Genomic DNA, 21,592 nt, shown 5'->3' with positions numbered 1-21,592 from the left:
TACAGGCCTGCATAGGTTGCAGAAAGTGTTATTCTTGCATCATGGAAATTATTAAAGTTATTATCTTTTACTGTAACAAAACTTGGGATATAACAGACTCAGATTATGGCAAAGAAGAACAAAATTTGTGTACTTTCTGAAGAAAAAGGAATTGATAGTGTTTATACATTGAACAAGCACATAAAAATGGATGACTAAAAGAAAAAAGATTACATGAAATATTGGATATTACAGCAGAAGGTAGAGAGAGTAGGTAGGCTTGATTGATGATAAGCATGGTCTCATTCCAAGTCTAGAATCCCGAAATTCGAAAGTAGAATCTTAACTTGATCAACAAAGTCAGAGCCTGTAGCGTACTCCGTCAACATCCCAACAGCAAAACCAAACATCGCCCATCTGCTCAACAAATGTACGACATGTGGAAAGAGAAGTTATTGTGATATTGTAGGAAAGGGAAACTAACCAAGATTGGAAAGAATTGAAAGAATCATATATAAGCAGAACCAGAATAACCATTCAATTCTAAAACAACCTTTGAGAACTGCACAGAATGGTTTAAAGTGTAGAGGAAACAGCATTTGCTCTCAGAAACAGCATATGAATGCATTGCAGAATAAGTAAGCATATCTTTATTGCTTTTGTTAATGAATTGTAGTTTATAGGCATGTACAGTAATAAAAATCCTGTCATTTGGGGCAGGCACGGGGCTTTGGTGAGGAGAAGATTCCTCGAATCAATGTGAATCATGTCCAAATGAAGAGAAGGCTGTTTATATGCATCATATTATGAAGCACTCTCGGGTACCCAAGTCAGATGACACATCGGCTGAGAAGCTGGTCACTACTATCTAAAGTCCTTTTCAAGCAAGTTGCCCTTTCAATAAGGTACTGGATCTCTTAACGTTTTAAATACATATTTCTGTAATCCTGTGCCATGAAAACCATAAAAGAACCTCATCTTAATGATTACAAGCATGTGGTATCATAAAATAGAAAAGGTCTCGCAGATCATGACCACACAGATTAGAACTCTGAATTCTTTGAAGCTCGAAAATCTGCACCAATCTTACAATTCAGACCAACTTCAGCTTCTTGCACTATGAACTCTTTCTAACTTTAGTCATATGTGCAGCCAATGTTCGATTAATAACTGGTTCGGATGTACTTATACTTGTTGGAACTCTTGTCTAATTAAGGTTTGAGATCTTTTGCCAGCCTTTTAGCATCACTGATGTTACAAGATTGAATGACTTCTTTCACCTTTATAGAAATCATGCAAACATGGCCTATAAACACTCAACATCATCTTAGCAGAATCATTCCTAAGCATTTCCAAACATTTGGCAACATGAAGAAAGAAATCATATGATTTGTATTCCATTCCAAGCCCCAAATTTCTATCAGAGATTGAAATCCTTACAGTAGAACAAATCAAATAATCCCAATTTTAGGCTTTAAAACATAATCAGATGAAGTGAAGAGCAAAAATGGTATTTTTATTGTGATGCAGCCAATATATCTCCAGTTGAAGAGTAGAAGAAAGAAAGAATTGATGTATTGAGTACCTGCCATTGGCGATTTCATTCTTGCCAATAAACCCAAAGAAGGGGCCTTGATTAGCATCGTCTAGCTTCTTCTGTTTGAAGTATTCCTGCAATTCCTTAGCCTTCTGGCGCTGAAACTCCAGGGTAACCACACTCTTGTCCTCAACAGCCGCCGCCTTGGGAGGAGCACTCGGCGGCGGCGGCGGAGAAGCGGAAGGCGGGACCGGCTTTACAGGCGTGGGAGGGGAAGGAGCCACGGGTCTTCTGAAAGGGCCTTCAGCTTGAGAGTTCCTTATGTTAAGTGCGGGTGGCTTGGATACACAGAATCTCATAAAAGTATAGGAGGAAGAAGAAGAGGGAGTTGCTGGCGGCGATTGTACCACCGATCGGTTTGGGAATTTGATGCATGGGAATGAAGACGATGATGCCACTGACATTTTCTTGATTCTTGGCACCGCAGAGGAAGACGATGGAGTAAGTGGATGACAGGAAAGTTGTTTGGTCAAATAGTTATCAGAAACTTCATGCTGCTGATTTGTGGATAACATCTGCCCAACCCAACACTACAAAACAACCAAAAACTATGCTACTACATCAAGTTCTTATTCCTCAAATTTCAACTTTATCCTTAAACGCCACAATCCTCTCCCACTCCAGTCAATTATATATTTTAGTATGGATAACATCACTAAGTTTATCAAACTGTTGAATTATTTGAGTTGATTAGATATATGGAGAGTTTGGTAAATAATGGTTAGTTATAAGCTGATTAGGTTAGTAAGTTTGACTATTTCTGATAGCATTAGTTGATTATAGGGAGATGTAATTGATAGTTGATTACATGTAAACTGACTTTCTCAACAAAGTTGATCAAAAAATTGTTTTGACCAGTTTTTAAAATTTTTACTTTTTGAAGCAATAAGTTGTTACAAAAAATTAATTAATCAAACACTTACACGGCGTTTGGTTGGAGGGATTTTAAATTCCCTTCCCACTTAATTCTCACCTAATTCCAAAGGTCATTAAATTCCGTAGTTTGGTTGGAGGAAATTGCAATTCCATGGAATTGCAATTCCCCATTTTCATGGAATTAAAATCCCATGTCCCCCTGGTATTTTAATTCCTGGGAAAAAAAGATAGTGATAAGTCAAAATTACCCTTTCTTTTTTTAATCTAAAATTAATGTCTAACAACAATAATGGACATTTTTGACTTTATACTACTTATTCCCTTTCAATTCCCATGTATACCAAACATTGGAATTGAAATTCTCGGTAATTTTATTCTTGTCAACCAAACACTGGAATTTAAATTTCCACTTTATTCCCAGTAATTCAACTCTCATGGAATTACAATTCTTTTTCCACATAATTCCACCCCTCCAACCAAACGCCCTGTAATATATTAAATGTTTAATCACGTCAAACAGCTAATAGTAGTTAAATAAATCAAAATTGACTTATAGACCTATAAACAAATTAGGTTACCAAATAGCCAATCAGGGCCAAAGATAACTTACATTGATTTATCTACTTGCCTTTCAAACTTTAAGAATAATATTTATTATTTTTTTTAAAAGGACATGTTTTTACCCCTACAAAAATCATACAATTTTGACACACCTTAATGTGATTTTTTTTTTCAAATCTTTTTTTTTTTTTTTTGAAAATAATGTTGCAATATATTAATGAATGAAAGCAATAATAGAGTCAGGAGGGACAGAGTCCCAGTACAGCGATGTAGCCTGAAAAGAGGCTGTTGCAGCAAGAGTATGAACATGTAAATTCAAGGCTCTAGGAACTAAACTAACAAAACAGTAATTAAATGATTACATAGCAACTCTACATTTGTTAATAACAATCCCGACATAGGATATAGTCGGTGCGTGTGCTGATAAGAGGCTGCTTCGTAACTCCGAACAATCAGTAAACAAATCAATTGCATCCACATTCCAATCTTTCAACCAAGATAACGCTTCCTTACAGGCTAAAGACTCATCCATTAGGGGGGAGAATCAATACGATAGCTTACCACCACTAGCAGCCGGGAGGACCACACCATAACATCTGGGGTGCAATGGCGGTTGCGCCGACTCGTCTGGGAGCTGATGTTGTTGATGCCGCCGGTGGACTTGCTGCCAACTATTCAATGCCGAGGACGCCTGCTTCCACATAGTACTCGGCGGCGGTAGAGATTTCTCCCAAACTAACTGGTTTCTGGCTCTCCAAATTTGATAAAGAACTGCCACAATAATTTCCACAATTTCCTTAGGTTGAGATCGTAAAATATTTTGCATCCATAATGTAAAAGTTTCGGCAGCAAGTGATATATTTGACACGGCAGACACATGCCAAACTAGAGAAGATAGTTCACACAACAATAATGCATGCATAATAGTTTCATGTCCAAGGCCACATTTGGGACATGCGGGATCAATGCCTACCCTCTTTAAAACTAAATGTGATGGTGGGCAAAATATCATTGAGAACTCTTCAAACAAAACTCTTCCATTTCAGGAGTACATGTAATTTCCACCAAGCGGTCCATTCATCAAAACTTCCCAGGGGATCCTCTTAGTTCCCAAAATGTAAAATTAGAGAATGACAAAATGTGAAATGAGTTCCCAAAATGTAAAATTAGAGAATGACAAAAAGTGAAATGATTGTTGTGAAAACATTTAACATTGTTCATATAATAATAATTGAGTTTCTTTTGCTTTTTGTAATTGAATATTATATTCCTCCGCATTTCTATTCTAAAAATATGTAATCATATCATAAGACAAAGTAGAATATTCCCTCAAAATTAAATATCTCAATCGTTAAAATATTCTGTATTTAAAAAAGAAAATGATTCATCCTCTGACCAGGAAAGAAAAGAAGGGTGTGGCTTTTGAAATAAATGAGAATATATTATATAAACAGGATATATAATAAAGACAAGGAATTGTCAAAAAAAGAAAAGAAAAAAAGACAAGGAAATGAACAGTAACACAACATGATATTCAAGCAATTGAATACAACAGACAGACACAATTGATCAGTCAGCAAAAAAGAATGGGAAGAGATTATGAAACTTGTCTCTTGCATCCTTGGATCCCTCAGAGGCTTCTTAGTTCAAATGTCGGGCAAGTTTCCTTCCTATCCTATCCAAGGGAGGGAGCGACTGAACCTCATTTACAACCTCAAACATGGTCAAACTACATAATCTTGCACAAGCAAGTCCTCTGGCTCCTGCTATCAAATTCATCATCTGATTCGTCTTCGTCACTGCAATCACCGCCACAACTAAATGATAAGTTGTGGGACAATAGATATTTCCTTCCAAGCCCGCCATTTCAAGCGTAGCGTATAATACTATAATGCATCATTTTTATAGTTTTCAAATGTAAAGTATATATCACCCACATGCCATAGTTTGCAGAAACAGTAAATCAGTCATTTTCAGAATGCTGGTATTTTTCTGTTATAATTAACTTTAAAATTCGTTTGCCAAAGATGAAATACCAGGCCTAAGGCGGCTCAAAATCAAAGAAACATACTCGTGGAAAGAGTGCACCCCTATTAGTTCGTTCTGGGGTAGCATGATATCACAAAAAAAAATATTAGCAAATAACAACTTGAAGTCCACTTTATGGGAACAGGGAAGAGAAAAAGGCACCAAAAGATTCCAGATCCTGGAATGACCCATGTGCCAACACTCAATTAATTTTTATCAAGTGGAGAAGCTCCAAGTATTGGCAGCATGAGCCAGCTAAAGGAGCTTCATGTTATTGAAGGAAATACACATGCCCTTGGTTTTGTCTACAAGAAAAAATGGAGATGATGTGACCACCAAACCACAAATCTGATCAAATGCATTATCAGCACAACTGAAGCATGGAAATGCACATAAAAGTAAAACATTATAGAAAATTATGAGGTCATTTATATGTTTGTATCATATTGTAAATGGAAGAAACCAATTATTATATGCAAATTCTATATCTGCTGCTATAAAGCCAAGTCAGTATTTCACTATTTCCAATGACTCACAAAGTTTCCAATTTGCAAACTAAAATCTATATCTTTACAGATGTCCTTAATCACAATGAAATGACCTGAAAGAGAGTTTTCGTGTGCCCAAGAAGTGTTAATTTACAGAGACAAATTTTGTTTCCAAAAATGCAGATTGAGAACACTTCAGAGAGAAAACAGTTTTTGAGATATATTGGTACAAATATGCTGTTCACTAGAAAAATCATACTTCTTAGGTGGTAACAAACAAGTTAACAATAACCCAAAGCTCAACTTGTTCAATAATTTGCCTCTCCGTAAAAGTATAGCCAATCAGCCATCTATAAAAGCAACACTGAGTGTGATGCTCTTTAGTGTGTGCCAAAATGCAGATTTATTATATCAGAATATATTTCCCCTCTCTACATGGTTCACAATAAAACCTTCACAAGTCCCAAACACATATATTTAACATGAAGTAGTTCCTAAGCAGTCTCATAAGTCTTAACAATAAGAAAGTACCAACAAAGTTCAGCAATAAGCAAGATAAATATTATGAACTTATTTGCACTTGAAAGAATATTGAAGGATCTGGAATTCATACCTAAGCTCAAATTCCCGGACCTCAAAAAGCTCACCACCAGATGAATCTGTCCATTGTACTTTCCTTCTCTCAGTATGACCAGAGACATCATTACTCTTTTCACATAATGCCTCATATTCATCAGTACTTTCACCAGAAACTGCTATGCTATTTGCAGCTTTCTTTAAGCAACTTTTAAGGGCACCCTCAACAGAGGTATTGCCATCTTTCACAAGACTAGCAGAATTAATTTCATCATTTCCCTTCCCAGAAGGAGAACAGATTGATTGTGAGACTTCTTGGTGCTGAGTAGAATCAACCTTAAGGGGAGATGGGTTATCAAGTTCAGCGGCGGCACCACCAAAACAGACTAAGGAAGCGCAACCGCTAACAAGCCTATTCTTGCAGGAAGCCAGTTGAAGATCAGACTCAGTTTCTTGATCCACCAACTGGTACTGGTTCCACGGCGTAACTTTCATTGGCTTTTCTTCATTTTTCTGACCCAAAAGAAGAAGAGCAAGGCCTTTGCTATACCCAGAAGCTGAAGAAGAGAAGAAACCTCCTCCTTCTACTGCCAATAACATCAGTTCTCATCCAGTCAGCATCCAAATACTTTGGTATTCAGCAACTCCCTTAGCTTTAAAACTACCCGTGACCCTTTACTGCCGCAGAAGGCAGTCCAATGGGACAAACAAAGAATCCTAAAAACAACCAATTCGAACAAATCAGCAAGCACGGCAATTTAGAGATAAACAAAGCATACTAGCATGAAATATCCTTAGAGAAATTAAAATATTCCAATATGGAATGCAACATTCTACCGACTATCAGTATTAATATAAGGAGTTCCTCCAACTTGATCCGATTCGGAAGTAAACCTATATAACCAACCATAGGTATAATTTTAACAATATATTATAATACGGAGTATTAAAAAATTACACTCATTAATCAACAAATTATTCAACTTCACTATAAGCTTCTGCATAAATACATCGACATGAAGATCAATACAACAGACTCACAACTTAACATTTCCATTGCTATTAAGTTAACGCAAAAAGAGCAATCTGGCGATTCAGAAGGCACAAAACAATAAGGAAGTTGTCGATTAATATTTAATACGCATAGAGAATTATAATAGCAAAGGAGAAGAAGATTACGGATCTGAGAAATTCCGGTGACACTTCACCGGACCGGCGACAAAACAGCGATATGTAATGTAATGTCAGTTTGTGGATGAAGATATATAGCATGTGCGGTGGTACATTCACACATACACAGAGCGTAGATACAGAGGAGCTACATGTGCGTCTGAATCCCCCCGAATTCATTCAGATGAAGCTCAAAACAAACTCAAACTTAAGCGGAGGGGCAGGGGCACCCAGCCACCCACTGTCTGGCGCGTGATACTCATACTCATGCCCCCTATTTAATCATTTTTATTCTTAATAACTCATATTATATCTTAGACTTTATGAAGAAATATTCTTAATAATTCAGATTATATCATAGACTTTATGAAGAAATAAATTGAGGATCACTCTGCATTCAAAAAAAAAATTGAGGATCACTCTAGCTTATCTTGTTTATTTATAATTTATTCAGTAATGTTACATTTCTTCGCTTATTTGCATTATTCTACGCAATAACATTTGATTGATTCTATTTATATTTGGTCAACTAATTTATATAATATTGTAATCAATGAATAAAAATAATTTTGTTATAAAGTAAAATAATAAGGAAAAAAATAGCATTATTCTAATTTATATGCATAAAAGTGTATATTGTGTCTATAGTATCCTTACACTTATATAAAAAGAATATTAGCTTTTGTTATGTAATAGAGTTAATTCCAGCAATAGTCCTTCGACTATATTGATTTTCCAACATTAGTCCTCGATTTTTAATTTGAACATTTTACGTCCCTTGACTTTCAATTTCTTTTCAATTGAGGTCCTTTCGTCAAATTACGGTAAATTGGACTTTAAATGAAATGGTAAAGTAGTCATTTTATCTGCCTAATGTATAATTCTTCGTATTTCTCTATTGTATGCGACTTCGGGCATCAGATTCACTTAATTGCTTAATCCCTAAATCCACTCGAAGAACAAAATTTCATTAGGGATTAAGCAATTAAGTGAATCTGATGCCCAAAGTTGCATATACAAGGAAGAAATATGAAGAATTATACATTAGGCAGATGAAATGACTACTTTACCACTGAGCACTCATCTGTGCACCACTCAACAACACTTTTAATGCACCACCAAAACATACGTTATCACCAAAATTATGAAATAACCCCGCGTTTTTTCTCATCTGCATTGTATTCCATCCGTCTGATGACTCTGATCTGTTATCATCCAAGACTCTAGCATATTCGCACGACCGCATGGAAAACAGTAACCACATTTTAACCTATTTCTCTCTATATATATAGCATGTCTAATGAAAAGCTAATTTTGACTAAAGCATGAGTAATTATTGTATAGGTAGTATGTCTTTTATGAGCTATGGTTTAAGCAATGTATATATATATATCATGCCTGATGAAAAGCTAATTTTGACTAAAGCATGAATAATTATTGTATAGGTAGTATGTCCTTTATGAGCTATGGTTTAAGTAATGTATTCAAACATAGAGAGACTACAATAGACATTTTAACTTTATTTTTGGATTTATTGATTATGGCAATGCGTTTAATTTATTTATTTTTATTTAAAAAGAGGGATAATGCATGTACTAAAAATGATTATGAACAGTGAAGTGATATGATACTAATATTTAATTACAACAATTTGTGAAATTACCACAAAAGCATTTGTTTATTACAGTTAGGTGGGAGTGGATTTTTGTTTTTAAATTTTTTTTGATAAGCAATTAAAGTGGAAAGCTTTCTTTTGTTTGCTTCCTCATTTTGGGTGTACAATTTATAAGCAACTCTCTTTTAACCCATCATCATAAATTTTGATTTTATGAAAAAATCTCAACCACGATTTAAAACTGCGTTATAAGCAAAACATGTTTTATGACCTTAACCAATAATCAATCATAAATTATCAAGTATGATTCAAAAATGTGTCATAAGTGAAACACGCTTTATAACCTTAACCAATAATCAATCATAAACTATCAAGTATGATTCAATGATATTGTTAATTCGTATTTTTAAAAGAATAATATTATGTTGTAATTTTTAAAATAATTTGTGCATAAACACAATAAATTTTGGGTTAAGTTTGATTTGTTCTTGGCTCCATTCAATTATTTGATGGATCCAATAAAAGTCCTAACATTTTCCCAGGAACAAATGTATCTTCATCGTCTAAAGATATTAAGATAATATTGTTTTGGGCATAATTAACAGCTGTATGTCCAAATTCTCTTGGCTTACCAACTGGTCAAAAGGAGGATATGATCATTTTGTAGTTCCATAGGCAGCTACACCGTGGTGGGGTAAGTAAACCAATGCAGATAGATATTAGATAGGCAAATTAAAGGCCATTTGTCTGGCAAGGAAAAGAGAGGTGAGAGGTCCCAAATTCTTGGTGCCTAAACAATTAAATCAATCAATTTGTTGAGCTATGGCCTATGGTACCCCCATAAAGCCCTATCTAACAAGTTGCATATATATGTCCTGGGATTCCTTTGGTTGGGCAGTAGCCTCTAAGGAAAGACTAATCACTTTTCACAATATATGTATTTGATGATCAATCACCATTGTTGGTTAGGGTGGAAAGATTTCTGATGTGCGGTATAATTCAACTAGTTGACTAATTTTTGAGAAATTTAAAGAACAAGAGAGCTTCTTAGGATTGGAGTGCAATCATTTTCGAAATCTCTTAAATGGAGATTTTATTGTTAAAGTTCTTAAATATGATAGTAGGTTAGGGACTGTGGGGGGCAACCACCTTTTAAAATTCTTTGAGTTAATTAACAAAATGGTCCCTTGACTATAGCAAAATTATCAATTTAGTTCCAAGTTAACGGTTGACTAACGGTCAAACAAACGGAGGACCAAATTGGTTAAAAATTTTAAAGTTGAGGGACTTAATTGGTAAAAAAAATAGTCAAGAACCAAATTGGTAATTTCGCTATAGTCAATGGACCATTTCGATAATTAACTCAAATTCTTTTGACTTACTTATACATAAGCATACTACATAAAATTTAAGAATTGATGTTGCGAAAATTAAAATATTATGAGTTGATGTGTAAAAAATGTATAATAACGTCTTTGTCTATTGTAAAAATACTTAGTAGATGATGACAACTGAGCTGCTTTTCATTTCAAAATCCTATCTTGAGAGAGCATCGAGTATTGGCTAAAAGGACCTTGGACCCTCCAATGCCATTTTTCTGCAATTTGTTGGTCTTAATATAATGCTGACATGTTGAAATTTTGGTAAATGGTAAGAGGAAACGTAAAGAAGCAGCAACTCATTCACAGATTCTTAAGTTAGCCTTATTCCAACAAATATGACATTGGGGTAAAATAAGGTGGCTAGTAAATTTACTAATGACAGCTTTTGTCGTTACGCTCATACTTTTTTTTTTTTTTACGTTTAATATCATATCAATAAAGCAGAAGTTTGGCAACCTCAATAGCGGAACGGATAACGGAGACACTCGAATCAGACGCAGTGGCAATCTATTCATTCAATTCGGAAGAGACCCCCTGCCAACAACTGATCTAGCTCCTAAAATATAGAACATTCTTGATCCTTCCTTTTTTTTCTCGATAAATGCGTTGTCTCCCGGTAACTGCAGCTAAGACTGCTTCTTCCTTGTTCACATTCGACCATGAGTTGAAAGATCCTAGTGATTAGCCACTTCATATCAAGATAAAAGCGTATATCAAAACGACTTCTGGCATCACCGGAAGGATCGAAACCACATTCGTAGGCCGACAATTTTTCTGGATAGGTCGAATTATTAGAAGAAAATGAAAAAGGAGCACAGAGTGGCCTACCCCTAAGTCCTGTCTGCAGTAGCTGTTTCGCTTCTATTATAGATGACCGAAGAGCGGACTTCTTTCCGGAATTATTATTTTATTATAATATGAAATGAAATCTATATTTTAAAATAAGAGAGATTTATAATAGTGGAGAAATTACAAATTTGATGATGTCAAATGAGATCCATTTTTGAAAGTGAGAAATTTGCAAGGATAAGGATAGGCACCTACTTATGAAGCATTTAGCAAACATAAAAATCAGGGAAAAACAACATTGTATTCCACAAATTTGGTGTTTTGCTACATACATTGATTTTTCCCACTTTCTTTAATCTTTCTTCCCCCCTACACCCAATTACCCAAATCACAATAGCACTAGCAACCCTAGAAATGAAGCAACCATGTCATTTCTACTTGCTAATTCTAAAGAAATTGCAGCTTCTAGCGACATTACAATTAAGGAATTCTTCAATAAGGAGCTTCATGAACTGGACTTTCGGCATGCATATCCATGGAGGCATCGTTAGAGTTATAGCCATTAGAGTCCCTATTGTGCACTTGGAAGTTTGGTTCGTCGTGCTTTATTCCATTTGCAGTAGGACCTTCATTCGCGTAGTAGTCTCCCTGAGCAATGTGATAGTTTTGCAGGCTTCGCCGAACAGGACTTGACAAAGCATTTGAGAAAACATAATTCTTTGGTTGTTGATCATAATGATCGGGTCGAATCCCCTGCCCAGCAGATGGAACACCAGTTGAGCCCAAAGACACCGGGAAGCCAGAGTTTGCAACAGGCATTGGCTGTGAATGTGGGTTCTGGAATGGAGGCCTGGGCGACATGGATTGCTCCTCACCATAGTTGTTTAATTCTGACTATTATAAGGAAAAAAGCAGATAAATAAGTAAATGCTTACACACATGATAAGGTAAGATGTTACAGAATATTTAATTTTTTTAAAAAAAAAAAAACTATTATACGACAGCAGTAAATCCATAGCATCAGGTCCACGTAAATTATCTCATAGAGGGTATTACTGCTCAAAGTGCAATTAACATTTATTAACATGAATGTTTCCTCAGGTCCATTGGCAAACAAATACTCAAAGTGTATAAAAAACAGAATCAATCTTTTCTACAAACAAAACGGTAACAGAATTTGTAAAAAAAAAAAAGAAAAACCTGAAGGTAATTGAGAATGTCAACTGTGGTTACTCTTGATCCTCCCTCTTGTAGCCTCAAGATCCACTGGTACAACTTCTCCTATTATATATTTAGAGAATAACCAAAACAAGCTAGACTTAGTTTAGTTCCTTTACATAGTAAAAGATAAATCTTTCATGATAGATTGAGAAAAAAAAAATTAAAAGTCAATTGACAACAGAAATAAAGTCATTTGTAGCCATGTGACAAGTTACCAAACTTCTCTTCAGGATCCAAAATTGCTAACAAACAAAAGGCAGAATGTGGGGCAAATATCATCGCTAAAATACATTCTCAAACCATCTTTACATAGAAGTGCATACTGAAATCCAATCACAAAAACCCAAATGAAATATGAACCAAATACCCCAATAGCACTATAAATGAGTTCCAATTTACAATCCATACTGTTTCAAGTATCCACTAGGGTAAACTTCCACGTTTGAACACCACAAAGTCAAAGATGACAGCTCCCTTAGGTGGTCATTATCATGCATTGTATGCTAAACATGTTGATAGGTTACACTAGAGGAGATAGTTATATTCCCAATTATGGCAAGACCAAAATAAGGTTTAGGTGTTTAGCCTCCCCAAACTCTTATCATTATGTCAACATTTTACCTTCAAGAAGACAAGTACAACTTGGCATGACAAGATAATTCGATTTCATATGACACCACACATTAGATGAATGTTGGATGACAAATATGTTTTCTACATCTCAATCTCAATATAATAACAAAATGGGAGAAACTAAAAAGCGTATTTACAAGGAACTTCCAAGTTTAAAACAGAAAAAAGGCTATAGTCAATCATTCAAGAACCTAATGCAAATGTGCTCTAGTTCTTGCTAAGACTAGTTAAAACTAGAAGAGTGAAACTTGTCATATTAACAAAAGTTCCACCCCACATCTGGGTAAAACCAAGCTTAGAATTTAATATTCCTCTGTAATGCTTACAGAAATTTCTAAGGGATAGCACTCAAGAACCCTATGGGATATGTGTCGGCAAGTACCAGAGAGCGCATAAAAACCTCAACTTAAAAAGAGGATAACATCCGAAAACTAAAGACTTTGTTCAAATATGAACAAAACGCCACAGCAAGACTAATTCAGATTAATAGAAAAACAAAGAAGTTATCATTTTTACTAATGGAGTACCAATAGAAGCACAAGTTTTGATAATTCCAACAAAAAAAAAATATTAATATTTATTAAAAAAACAAAAACAAAAACAAATCTAATCACACCAAATAATAAAGAAATCCCCCATAAATAATCTTTATCTTTATGGGGAGACAGAGGATTACCAGCCCTTCGCGTTCACCCGCTTGAAAGGAAAGCTTCTGTTGGTTCATGGATTGAGTGTAGAGCTGCGAAAGCGAGTTAGCGGCGCTGCAGAAGGAGGAGTACATGGTCCGATCCACCTCGTCCAGGCTCATCGTCAGCGACTTCCGCTTCTTCGCCATCGAAATGGAAAAAAGAAAATCTCAATTATCTCTTCCCCCTGGTGGGTATATGCTGGATCTCCAGACAAGGGTCTTGAGAGGAGGGAATCAGGTGGTGGGTTAGCCGAATTCCGGCGAGTTTCGCAGCGAAAGGTTTGGGGGTGGTGTAGGAATTGAGAAATTTGGTGCGTGTTGAAAAGTGAAAACTGAGGAAAGCAAAATAGAAATGGGAATATGCGTTGTCTGTTTGCTGTACGTTGCGGTAGCGTCCCGCGGAGAGAGAGAGAGAGAGAGACGGGTACATGGTAGTAATCGTGAGGAGTCAGGTTTCTGGATTCTGGCCCAATGTGTGCACCTGCCTTAGTTGCCTTGGGGTGGGAGGTCATCTAGCTGTTGGGCTATCGTCCAAGAAAAAGAAAAAAATTATATATATATAATTAGGTTCTGGTGCGGTTGTACGGTTAAATATAAGTCATTGATATTACTTAAATCAACGTTCAGGATTACCAAAATTTTTATTAAAAAAAATGTGATGACAAATTGATAATTTTTGTATTTAGGTCAAATTTAAGGTGCGTGAGTTTTCTGCTTAAGGTGCGTGTGTTTTGTGCTTAAGGTGCGTAACTTTTGTGCTTAAGGTGCGTGGGTTTATGCTTAATGTGAGTAGTTGTTGAAACTTAAGGTGCATGAGTTTTCTTCTTAAGGTGCGTTGTTTTCCTTCTTAAGGTGTGTGATTTGTATGCTTAAGGTGCGTCAGACGTCAGTTGTGTGAAACTTAAGGTGACCCATTTTAAAACTTTAGGTGCGTGGTTTGTGTTCTTAATGTGCTTTGTTGTGTGCTTAAGTTGCGTGGTTTGTGTTTTTAAGGTGTTTTGTATATTCGTTAGTTTTAAGGTGACGATTTTTCTTTTCTTTTCTTTTATGTCCAATCAATGCAAATCGTATGGCAATGATATATACTTTTTCTTTTCTTTTCTCCCGTCGATGACGGAGGAAATTGTCATCCCTATTCATGTTGGACATGTTTGGTAAATGACGAATCCACCATTTTAGTGTTTTAACCTAAAATTATTGTTTGGTTAAATGGCAGTTTGAAGCAACGATTTGTTTCAAATTGCCAATTTTGCAAACACTGCATTTTGCAGCGTTTGGCATTACGAAGAAAGACTCTTTCCCCAAAACGCCCTCATAAAATAAAATAAAAACTAACTGTTGGAAACTCAAAAAGGGGTCATTGATTAAGGAGCGGCTCCTTAATTAGAATCTTGCCCATCGACGTGAGATAAGTGGGGAAACAAAAGGAGAGCCTATGTGGCTTCCCATTATTTTTTATTTTTTATATTTTTTTAAACATTATTATTATTATTATTATTATTATTATTAAATATATGTATACCCTTTAGGTCATTTTACATGTTAACCGCTAATCTAAACAGTTAATTTTATCAAAATCTTTTTACAATCCGCTAGTCAAATCCGCTAACACAATTCGCTATTTACTAACCGCTAACTTAATCGGCTAACGCTAACCGCTGATTGCCAAACAATGTTGTTGTTTGTTGGCCTCACATTCTTATTTTATTCACTCACAAACAAACCTCTTTATGTTTGTTTTCCCCTTAAACAAAACTCATTTATTTTGCTTTTGTACTTCGTAATTGTTTTGTTCTTATTTCGAAAATTTGTAGTCTCTAAATTGTAGCATAATGAGTAATTCAATTCTTTAATTATAGTGAGTACGCTTTGGATGAAGTCTAACTTGTGACTCTGGCTTACAAAAAATCACAATGAAATAAATGATCATAAATTTAAAACTTCAACTAACCGATCAATCCACTTGGGATTCCACCTATTTGTTCTAACTTATAATTACAATAGGTAGAGGAAGTAGCACAGTACAATAATTTAGCACATTGTTTTTGGTTTAAAAAATTCCATTGTTATTAATGCAAATTAAGTATGCCATAAAGATAATCAATAAAAATTAGGACCTTATTTGATGAACTTAAATGTTGTTAGAAATTTGTAACATTCATTGAGAAAAAATTCGAATAAATAAATGCATTTATGATGTGCTATAAACTATTATTATTATTATTATTATTATTATTATTATTATTATTATTATTATTATTATTATTGTTGTTGTTGTTGTTGTTGTTGTTGTTGTTTTTGTTGTTGTTGTTGTTGTTGTTGTTGATGATGATTAAAATTTAAAAAAAAAAATGTATATTGTTATAACTTATATCTATATTTTTAAAATTTGATAATTTAATAGCAAAAATCGTGTACCCAATAAGGTAGATGTTAAAGTGCCATTTATAAAAAATAATTTTTATGTCAACTAATACTCAATACATCAAGTTTGGTAATGTAAATTGTTTTGTTTTAAGGTGACGATTTTTTTCTTTTCTTTTCTTTTTATGACCAAGCAATGCAAGTCGTATGGCTAGGATATATATATATATATATATATATATATATATTGTGATGAGAAAAATTCGCATTCACTACTTAAAGAATAAGTATTGAGTAGACATAACTTTTGTGTAATAGTTTGCAAACCATATAAGAGACACAAATCGCATTAGAAAAACAGTATGTGACGGGTAAAGATATATACTATTAAGAGTACAAATAGAAGAAATATAAGTTGTCAAGCACCTTGTGTTCAGATGGCATGTAGTGATATATCCCATATGGGAGATCATGAGATCAAACCTATACTACAATATAATATAGTTGGTAGCATTAAAAAAAAAAGGATTTTTTTTTTTTTTTTTTGGTAATACAAGAGGGAAACCCAGGCTATCAAAAAACAAAAACCACAGCTACACAGTCTCAAGAATGAGACGTGACCTCACAGCGCAATTTATATCCTACACCACGGCGCGCGTTGCACTGTGCGCCCAGATGCAAAATGACGTCGTTTTAATTTTTTTTTTTTTTTTTTGAAATTTCCCGCCCCAGTGAATGGTAGTAATTTTTTCTTTAAAAAAAACCCGTTGTTCAAAAATGTACATAATGTTATACTATAATACACATAATTATATACATGAATGTACATAATTATATAACAAAATATACATACTCTTTTTAAAAGATAATACACATAATCTAACATAATACATAATAAACATAAACTTTTAACATAATACACATCAACTCTTAACATAATACACACAAATTTTCTGATTCGGATGTACATAATTGTATAAAAAATGTACATAACTGTATGAACAAATACACATAATTGTGTGAACAAATACACATAATCACAGCAACTTCCTACCGCACCTCCCAAAACGACGTCGTTTTGGGAGGCGCGCGGCGCACAGTGCTACGCGCGCCGTGGTGTAGGGTATAACGATTGCCCAATTGGTCACAGCGTACATGTCAGCTATTTTTTTTGGTTGCCCAAAGGTATCCCTCCAGCCGAAAGCCAGAAGACTAATCCCCCGTCCCTACGGTCAGCACACTAAGTCAGCTATGTACTATGTATAAATTAGTTAATAAATAATCATAAATTTATTAGATAAAAACATGTTACGGAGTATTTAATATTATTTATTTTCATATTATGCGTATGATTTAATTAACGAGACTTAATAAATGCTCAGATTATTTATCATTTATTTTTAAGTAATAAATAATAAGATGGCATGTAAAATGGTGTAAAGAGAATAATATAAATAACATACCATTAATTACAAATATAATATTAATTAATAGGAGTATTATTTAAAAAGAAATCTATAAGTGTTGCAATCATTCATTAACTATATATAAATTGGTCGATATATCACAAGTTTATCAGATAAATAAATCTTATATAATACACAAATTTGATATAAATGACATACCCTCCCCCCCCCCCCCCTCAACACACACACACACACACACACACACATATATATATATATATACATTTATTTATTGAGTTACAAATAAAATATTAATTAATTAATGAAGAATGTAAATGCTCATACAAAAGTCACTCACTTTTTGTCACTCTCCATATGATAAATTTTTATTAGTTGAGATTTTAAATAAAAAGAAAATTATGTATATAAAAAAAAGTCACATATGGAGTCACAAATTGTGTGACTTTTATAGTTGGGAGAAGCATTTCCTAATATAGGGAGTATTATTTTTTAGGAAAATTATATTTTTGGTATTCTAATTATACTTATGGTACAAATTTAGTCTTTGAGTTATATATAATTCTTAAATTATGTATAAAGTGATGATTTTAGCTCTTGAATGACAAAATTAATCACGTTATTAAGCGATAAAAATAATTCACAAGGGACTAAAATTGTCATTTCGTGCATAACTTATAGAGTTAGATAGTTATATATATAATTCAGAGATTAAATTTATACCATGTATATAACTAAATGAAATTTTTTTTTTTCTTATTAAAAAAATAAAAAATAACCCATCAACAACAAAAGTAGCAGCTGAAAGAAACAGAAAAGAAGTAGCTCACAACTCTGTTTCTCTTTGTGTGATTCCATTTTGGTTGCTGGGTTTCTCACGCCATTTCAGCTGGCGTGTATGTAATCAGAGACGTAATTATACTCTCTGTATATCACTCAATTGCGTTTTGGAAGTGATAGAGGGAGTGAGTCTGAAGATCTGTATTCCCTTTCGTTTTTCATAGTCGCTTTCGCTCTTGTTAATTTCATTGCGGTTCGTCTTTCAATTTACTATTAGTCTATCATTTATTCGACTATTTAATTATCATCTTCAAGACACTGACAATACTACGCTCGCGCCACGCACAAATATTTATTTGTGTATGGACGACGTTCGTGCTACGTTTGGGGTGTGATTTGGATCTGCGTGAATTTTCGTGTGTTTTGGATCTGGTAATATAACATTGGAATTCTGGTTGAGTTTCGATCCTTTTCAGTGGTGGTGATGTGAGAATATGTGGATCTGTGTTGTGATCGATGTAATTAGTTTAGTTTCAGTGAGTGTACGTACAATTTATTATCTTGTTCAGGCTTAGATTGGGTAGATATGCTCTCAATCTGAGGGCTTAGATTGGGTATAATGCTTTAATAGTAACTGCTGATATGCTGATTCAATACTATGTGAATGATATTGCATTTTGAGGTTGGAGGTTTGATGTAGTAGTTTAATATACTGTTTCTTTGACTTATTTGTTATTGTTTCTTTAGATAGTTGGCTGGTTATGATTATAGTAATTCTATTATGAACTTGACTCTTCTTCTTTTTCTTTGTTTTAAAATAATTATTATGAGTTTGCCTAATTTGTCCAGGTTGCTTAATGATCTTCTGTAGCGATTTTAGGTGGGAAAGCTAAAAAGGTCCTATATTTGGATATGGGATTGTGAGAGCTTCCTTATGGTGATTGAGGGTTGAAGGGCTCCATCTGTACAGGAATAAATCAAAATGGCTCCTAAGGCTCCTGCTAGCAAGGCTGAAAAGAAGGCTGCAGGTGATGCAGCAGCATGGATATTCAATGTTGTCACATCTGTTGGAATCATTATTGTCAATAAGGCATTAATGGCAACTTATGGCTTCAGTTTTGGTAAAGTTCTTATTTTTATGTTTGCTGTTTCTTTTATAGCTTTATCTTTCCCTTGTGAAATTTGTGGCATCCATTTATAAACAATGACTCATTGTCTACTCTTTTTTATTTTGATTATATATCTAATATCGAAGGATAATCACCATTATGTTTTTGTTCTAACTTTTAATTTCAATCATTGTTGCAGCTACAACATTAACTGGTATGCATTTTGCTACAACCACCTTGATGACAGTTGTTCTTAGATGGCTGGGATACATCCAATCTTCCCATCTTCCATTTTCAGACCTTCTGAAATTCATACTATTTGCAAACTTCTCTATTGTTGGGATGAATGTCAGTTTAATGTGGAATTCAGTGGGATTCTACCAGGTAAATCTTCTGCTCATCCATCCGAACCTCCTTTTTTAAGACTATTGTACAGTTCAATAATTTTTATCCTCCGGATCACCATCAGATTGCAAAATTAAGCATGATCCCTGTATCTTGCTTATTGGAAGTTGTATTTGACAAGATTCGATATTCAAGGGACACAAAGCTCAGCATTGGTGTGGTGCTCTTAGGTGTTGCTGTCTGCACAGTTACTGATGTAAGTGTTAATACTAAAGGGTTCGTTGCTGCCTTAATTGCCGTATGGAGCACGGCTCTGCAACAATATGTAAGTTCATCCACCTTTCTTATGTGCTGATTTTGTCAAATTATTTGATTCATTATGCTTTTAAGAAAATCTCTCTTCTAAAGTTGTTCACATTTGAAGGGAATTTCTAAAATCTTGGTTTATAAATGCAGTATGTTCATTTCCTTCAAAGGAAATATTCATTAAGTTCATTCAATCTGCTGGGACATACTGCTCCTGCTCAGGCTGCCAGTCTACTGATAGTTGGCCCCTTTCTGGATTATTGGCTGACAAGCAGCCGGATTGACCACTATAACTTCACTATTGCATCTACGGTTAGTATTTCTCCTGTGTGTTGCATCGAAATCTTATTGTGTTTTTTTTTTTTTTCGGAGTGCATACTTATAGTGTTGGAAGAACTCTGTGATTGATTGTAATCTTGCTAAGATTAGAGTATACTTGCAAAAACTGCATTTTCTTCTGTGCATCTTGTTGGTGCTTAAAAACTTTTTCATATTTCCACTCATGGCTGACTCACTGTCCTAAATTTCAGAATTCAAACCACCGTTCCTTAAATTTTGCATTTTTTCCTGGGTAATTGCGTATAAATATTAGAGTGCCACAAAAAATAGCAAGTAATGTTCTTGATATACTTACCAAAGGGAAAGTGGGAAACACATGGGCTACTATGCAGCACATAACTAGTGTGTGTATGTGGATGTCATTTGATTTGTATGATAATTTAACACTAATTATAGCTGGCATTTTGTAATTTCACTTTAGATGCACTAGTTGATATTAGTTGCAGGTATATGTGCATTATACTAAAGATATTACGATACATCTTTTTATTGTGATGATTTATAAAAAGTTTAATTGTTCTGAATGGTGAAGTATGAAATTGATGTACATTTAGACACGTTTTCAGAAACCTGAGCACACATTTACTGATTTTACTCTTAGCTTGATGGATGATCTTCTGCTATCTGAACATTAATTGGTGCATGTTCTTTCCTATTACGCAAAGGACGATTATATTGACCTCTCACAATTATTTTTGTACTCTGTGCTTTTGCAGGCGTTCATTCTTCTTTCTTGCACTATTGCTATAGGCACCAATCTTAGTCAGTTCATCTGCATTGGCAGATTTACTGCTGTCTCATTTCAAGTGCTCGGTCATATGAAAACCATTCTCGTTCTGATTCTGGGATTTTTGTTCTTTGGGAAAGAGGGCCTCAATTTACATGTCGTCTTTGGCATGATCGTTGCTGTTATGGGCATGGTTTGGTATGGCAATGCCTCAACTAAACCTGGTGGGAAGGAGAGGCCAAAACATCCAGAATCCCCTGAACAAAACGACGAGAAGGTCTAAGAATGTCAACGGTTGAAGTTGTGAGAGATAATACAACAATACAAGGACATTTTAGCCTCCATGCTCTAGATACACCCTACCTAAGTTAAATGGTCCTCTGAATTTTGTAATTGTACCTTATATATCTTTACTCCATTGAGAGGGATTGAAACTATGGTATAGGTATTAGTTGTCCTCCATTCTCCATCATAATTTATATTAGTTGATTTTTTTTGCTGTGTTTTTTCTCTTCAATAATGGTTTTGAAATCATAAGTGAAATGTGAGATTCAATTATCAATTATTATTATTATTAATATTTTTTTTTTTTTTT

At 34.4% G+C, this 21,592-nt stretch overlaps 4 protein-coding genes across 11 annotated transcripts; 1 reads left to right on the top strand and 3 right to left on the bottom strand.

Moving 5' to 3' along the window:
• Positions 1-106: 106 nt before the first annotated feature.
• LOC109170128 (light-harvesting complex-like protein OHP2, chloroplastic) lies at positions 107-2,115 on the bottom strand. Its single transcript, XM_019319096.1, has 2 exons — positions 1,565-2,115; positions 107-396 (listed from the first exon to the last, which is right to left on the bottom strand). The coding sequence occupies exons 1-2, from the start codon at positions 2,089-2,091 to the stop codon at positions 282-284; spliced, it is 642 nt and encodes a 213-aa protein (XP_019174641.1). The 5' UTR covers positions 2,092-2,115; the 3' UTR covers positions 107-281.
• Positions 2,116-4,348: 2,233 nt separating this feature from the next.
• LOC109170129 lies at positions 4,349-7,526 on the bottom strand. Of its 3 annotated transcripts, XM_019319099.1 has the most exons (4): positions 7,285-7,526; positions 6,943-6,999; positions 6,143-6,822; positions 4,349-4,812 (listed from the first exon to the last, which is right to left on the bottom strand). In XM_019319099.1, exons 3-4 carry the CDS (start codon positions 6,703-6,705, stop codon positions 4,743-4,745), a joined length of 633 nt encoding a protein of 210 aa, XP_019174644.1. In that variant the 5' UTR covers positions 6,706-6,822; positions 6,943-6,999; positions 7,285-7,526; the 3' UTR covers positions 4,349-4,742. The 3 variants fall into 3 exon arrangements, with proteins under 3 accessions (XP_019174644.1, XP_019174642.1, XP_019174643.1); XM_019319097.1 differs by lacking the exon at positions 6,943-6,999 and having other exon boundaries at positions 7,285-7,525; XM_019319098.1 differs by lacking the exons at positions 6,943-6,999; positions 7,285-7,526 and having other exon boundaries at positions 6,143-6,919.
• A 3,815-nt stretch (positions 7,527-11,341) lies between these two features.
• On the bottom strand, positions 11,342-14,052 carry LOC109170126. The gene is made up of 3 exons (XM_019319095.1): positions 13,592-14,052; positions 12,262-12,342; positions 11,342-11,955 (listed from the first exon to the last, which is right to left on the bottom strand). Exons 1-3 carry the CDS (start codon positions 13,748-13,750, stop codon positions 11,554-11,556), a joined length of 642 nt encoding a protein of 213 aa, XP_019174640.1. The 5' UTR covers positions 13,751-14,052; the 3' UTR covers positions 11,342-11,553.
• Positions 14,053-18,198: 4,146 nt separating this feature from the next.
• Positions 18,199-21,559, top strand: LOC109170314 (UDP-galactose transporter 2-like). Of its 6 annotated transcripts, XM_019319371.1 has the most exons (7): positions 18,208-18,304; positions 18,529-18,603; positions 19,043-19,292; positions 19,480-19,664; positions 19,750-19,950; positions 20,082-20,243; positions 20,987-21,559. In XM_019319371.1, exons 3-7 carry the CDS (start codon positions 19,154-19,156, stop codon positions 21,278-21,280), a joined length of 981 nt encoding a protein of 326 aa, XP_019174916.1. In that variant the 5' UTR covers positions 18,208-18,304; positions 18,529-18,603; positions 19,043-19,153; the 3' UTR covers positions 21,281-21,559. The 6 variants fall into 6 exon arrangements, with proteins under 6 accessions (XP_019174917.1, XP_019174915.1, XP_019174914.1 ...); XM_019319372.1 differs by lacking the exon at positions 18,529-18,603 and having other exon boundaries at positions 18,199-18,356; positions 19,052-19,292; XM_019319370.1 differs by lacking the exon at positions 18,529-18,603 and having other exon boundaries at positions 18,199-18,356.
• The last annotated feature ends 33 nt before the right edge of the window (positions 21,560-21,592 follow it).

Source organism: Ipomoea nil, unplaced genomic scaffold (assembly GCF_001879475.1).
Source record: "Ipomoea nil cultivar Tokyo-kokei standard unplaced genomic scaffold, Asagao_1.1 scaffold3321, whole genome shotgun sequence".
Lineage (NCBI taxonomy): Eukaryota > Viridiplantae > Streptophyta > Magnoliopsida > Solanales > Convolvulaceae > Ipomoea > Ipomoea nil.
This window is presented reverse-complemented; position numbering and strand designations above follow the sequence as displayed.

Bases quoted from the DNA above. Each gene is read 5' to 3' on its own strand.
- LOC109170314 (XM_019319372.1), top strand. From the start codon at position 19,154: ATGGCTCCTAAGGCTCCTGCTAGCAAGGCTGAAAAGAAGGCTGCAGGT. The intron at 19,293-19,479 runs GTAAAGTTCTTA...TCATTGTTGCAG, and splicing joins AACTTATGGCTTCAGTTTTG to CTACAACATTAACTGGTATG. The intron at 20,244-20,986 runs GTTAGTATTTCT...GTGCTTTTGCAG, and splicing joins ACTTCACTATTGCATCTACG to GCGTTCATTCTTCTTTCTTG.
- LOC109170129 (XM_019319099.1), bottom strand. From the start codon at position 6,705: ATGTTATTGGCAGTAGAAGGAGGAGGTTTCTTCTCTTCTTCAGCTTCT. The intron at 4,813-6,142 runs GTATGAATTCCA...CGGTGATTGCAG, and splicing joins GTCCGGGAATTTGAGCTTAG to TGACGAAGACGAATCAGATG.
- LOC109170126 (XM_019319095.1), bottom strand. From the start codon at position 13,750: ATGGCGAAGAAGCGGAAGTCGCTGACGATGAGCCTGGACGAGGTGGAT. The intron at 12,343-13,591 runs GTAATCCTCTGT...AATATATAATAG, and splicing joins CGGGTGAACGCGAAGGGCTG to GAGAAGTTGTACCAGTGGAT. The intron at 11,956-12,261 runs GTTTTTCTTTTT...TCCTTATAATAG, and splicing joins ACATTCTCAATTACCTTCAG to TCAGAATTAAACAACTATGG.
- LOC109170128 (XM_019319096.1), bottom strand. From the start codon at position 2,091: ATGTTATCCACAAATCAGCAGCATGAAGTTTCTGATAACTATTTGACC. The intron at 397-1,564 runs GTACTCAATACA...TTTGTTGAGCAG, and splicing joins AATGAAATCGCCAATGGCAG to ATGGGCGATGTTTGGTTTTG.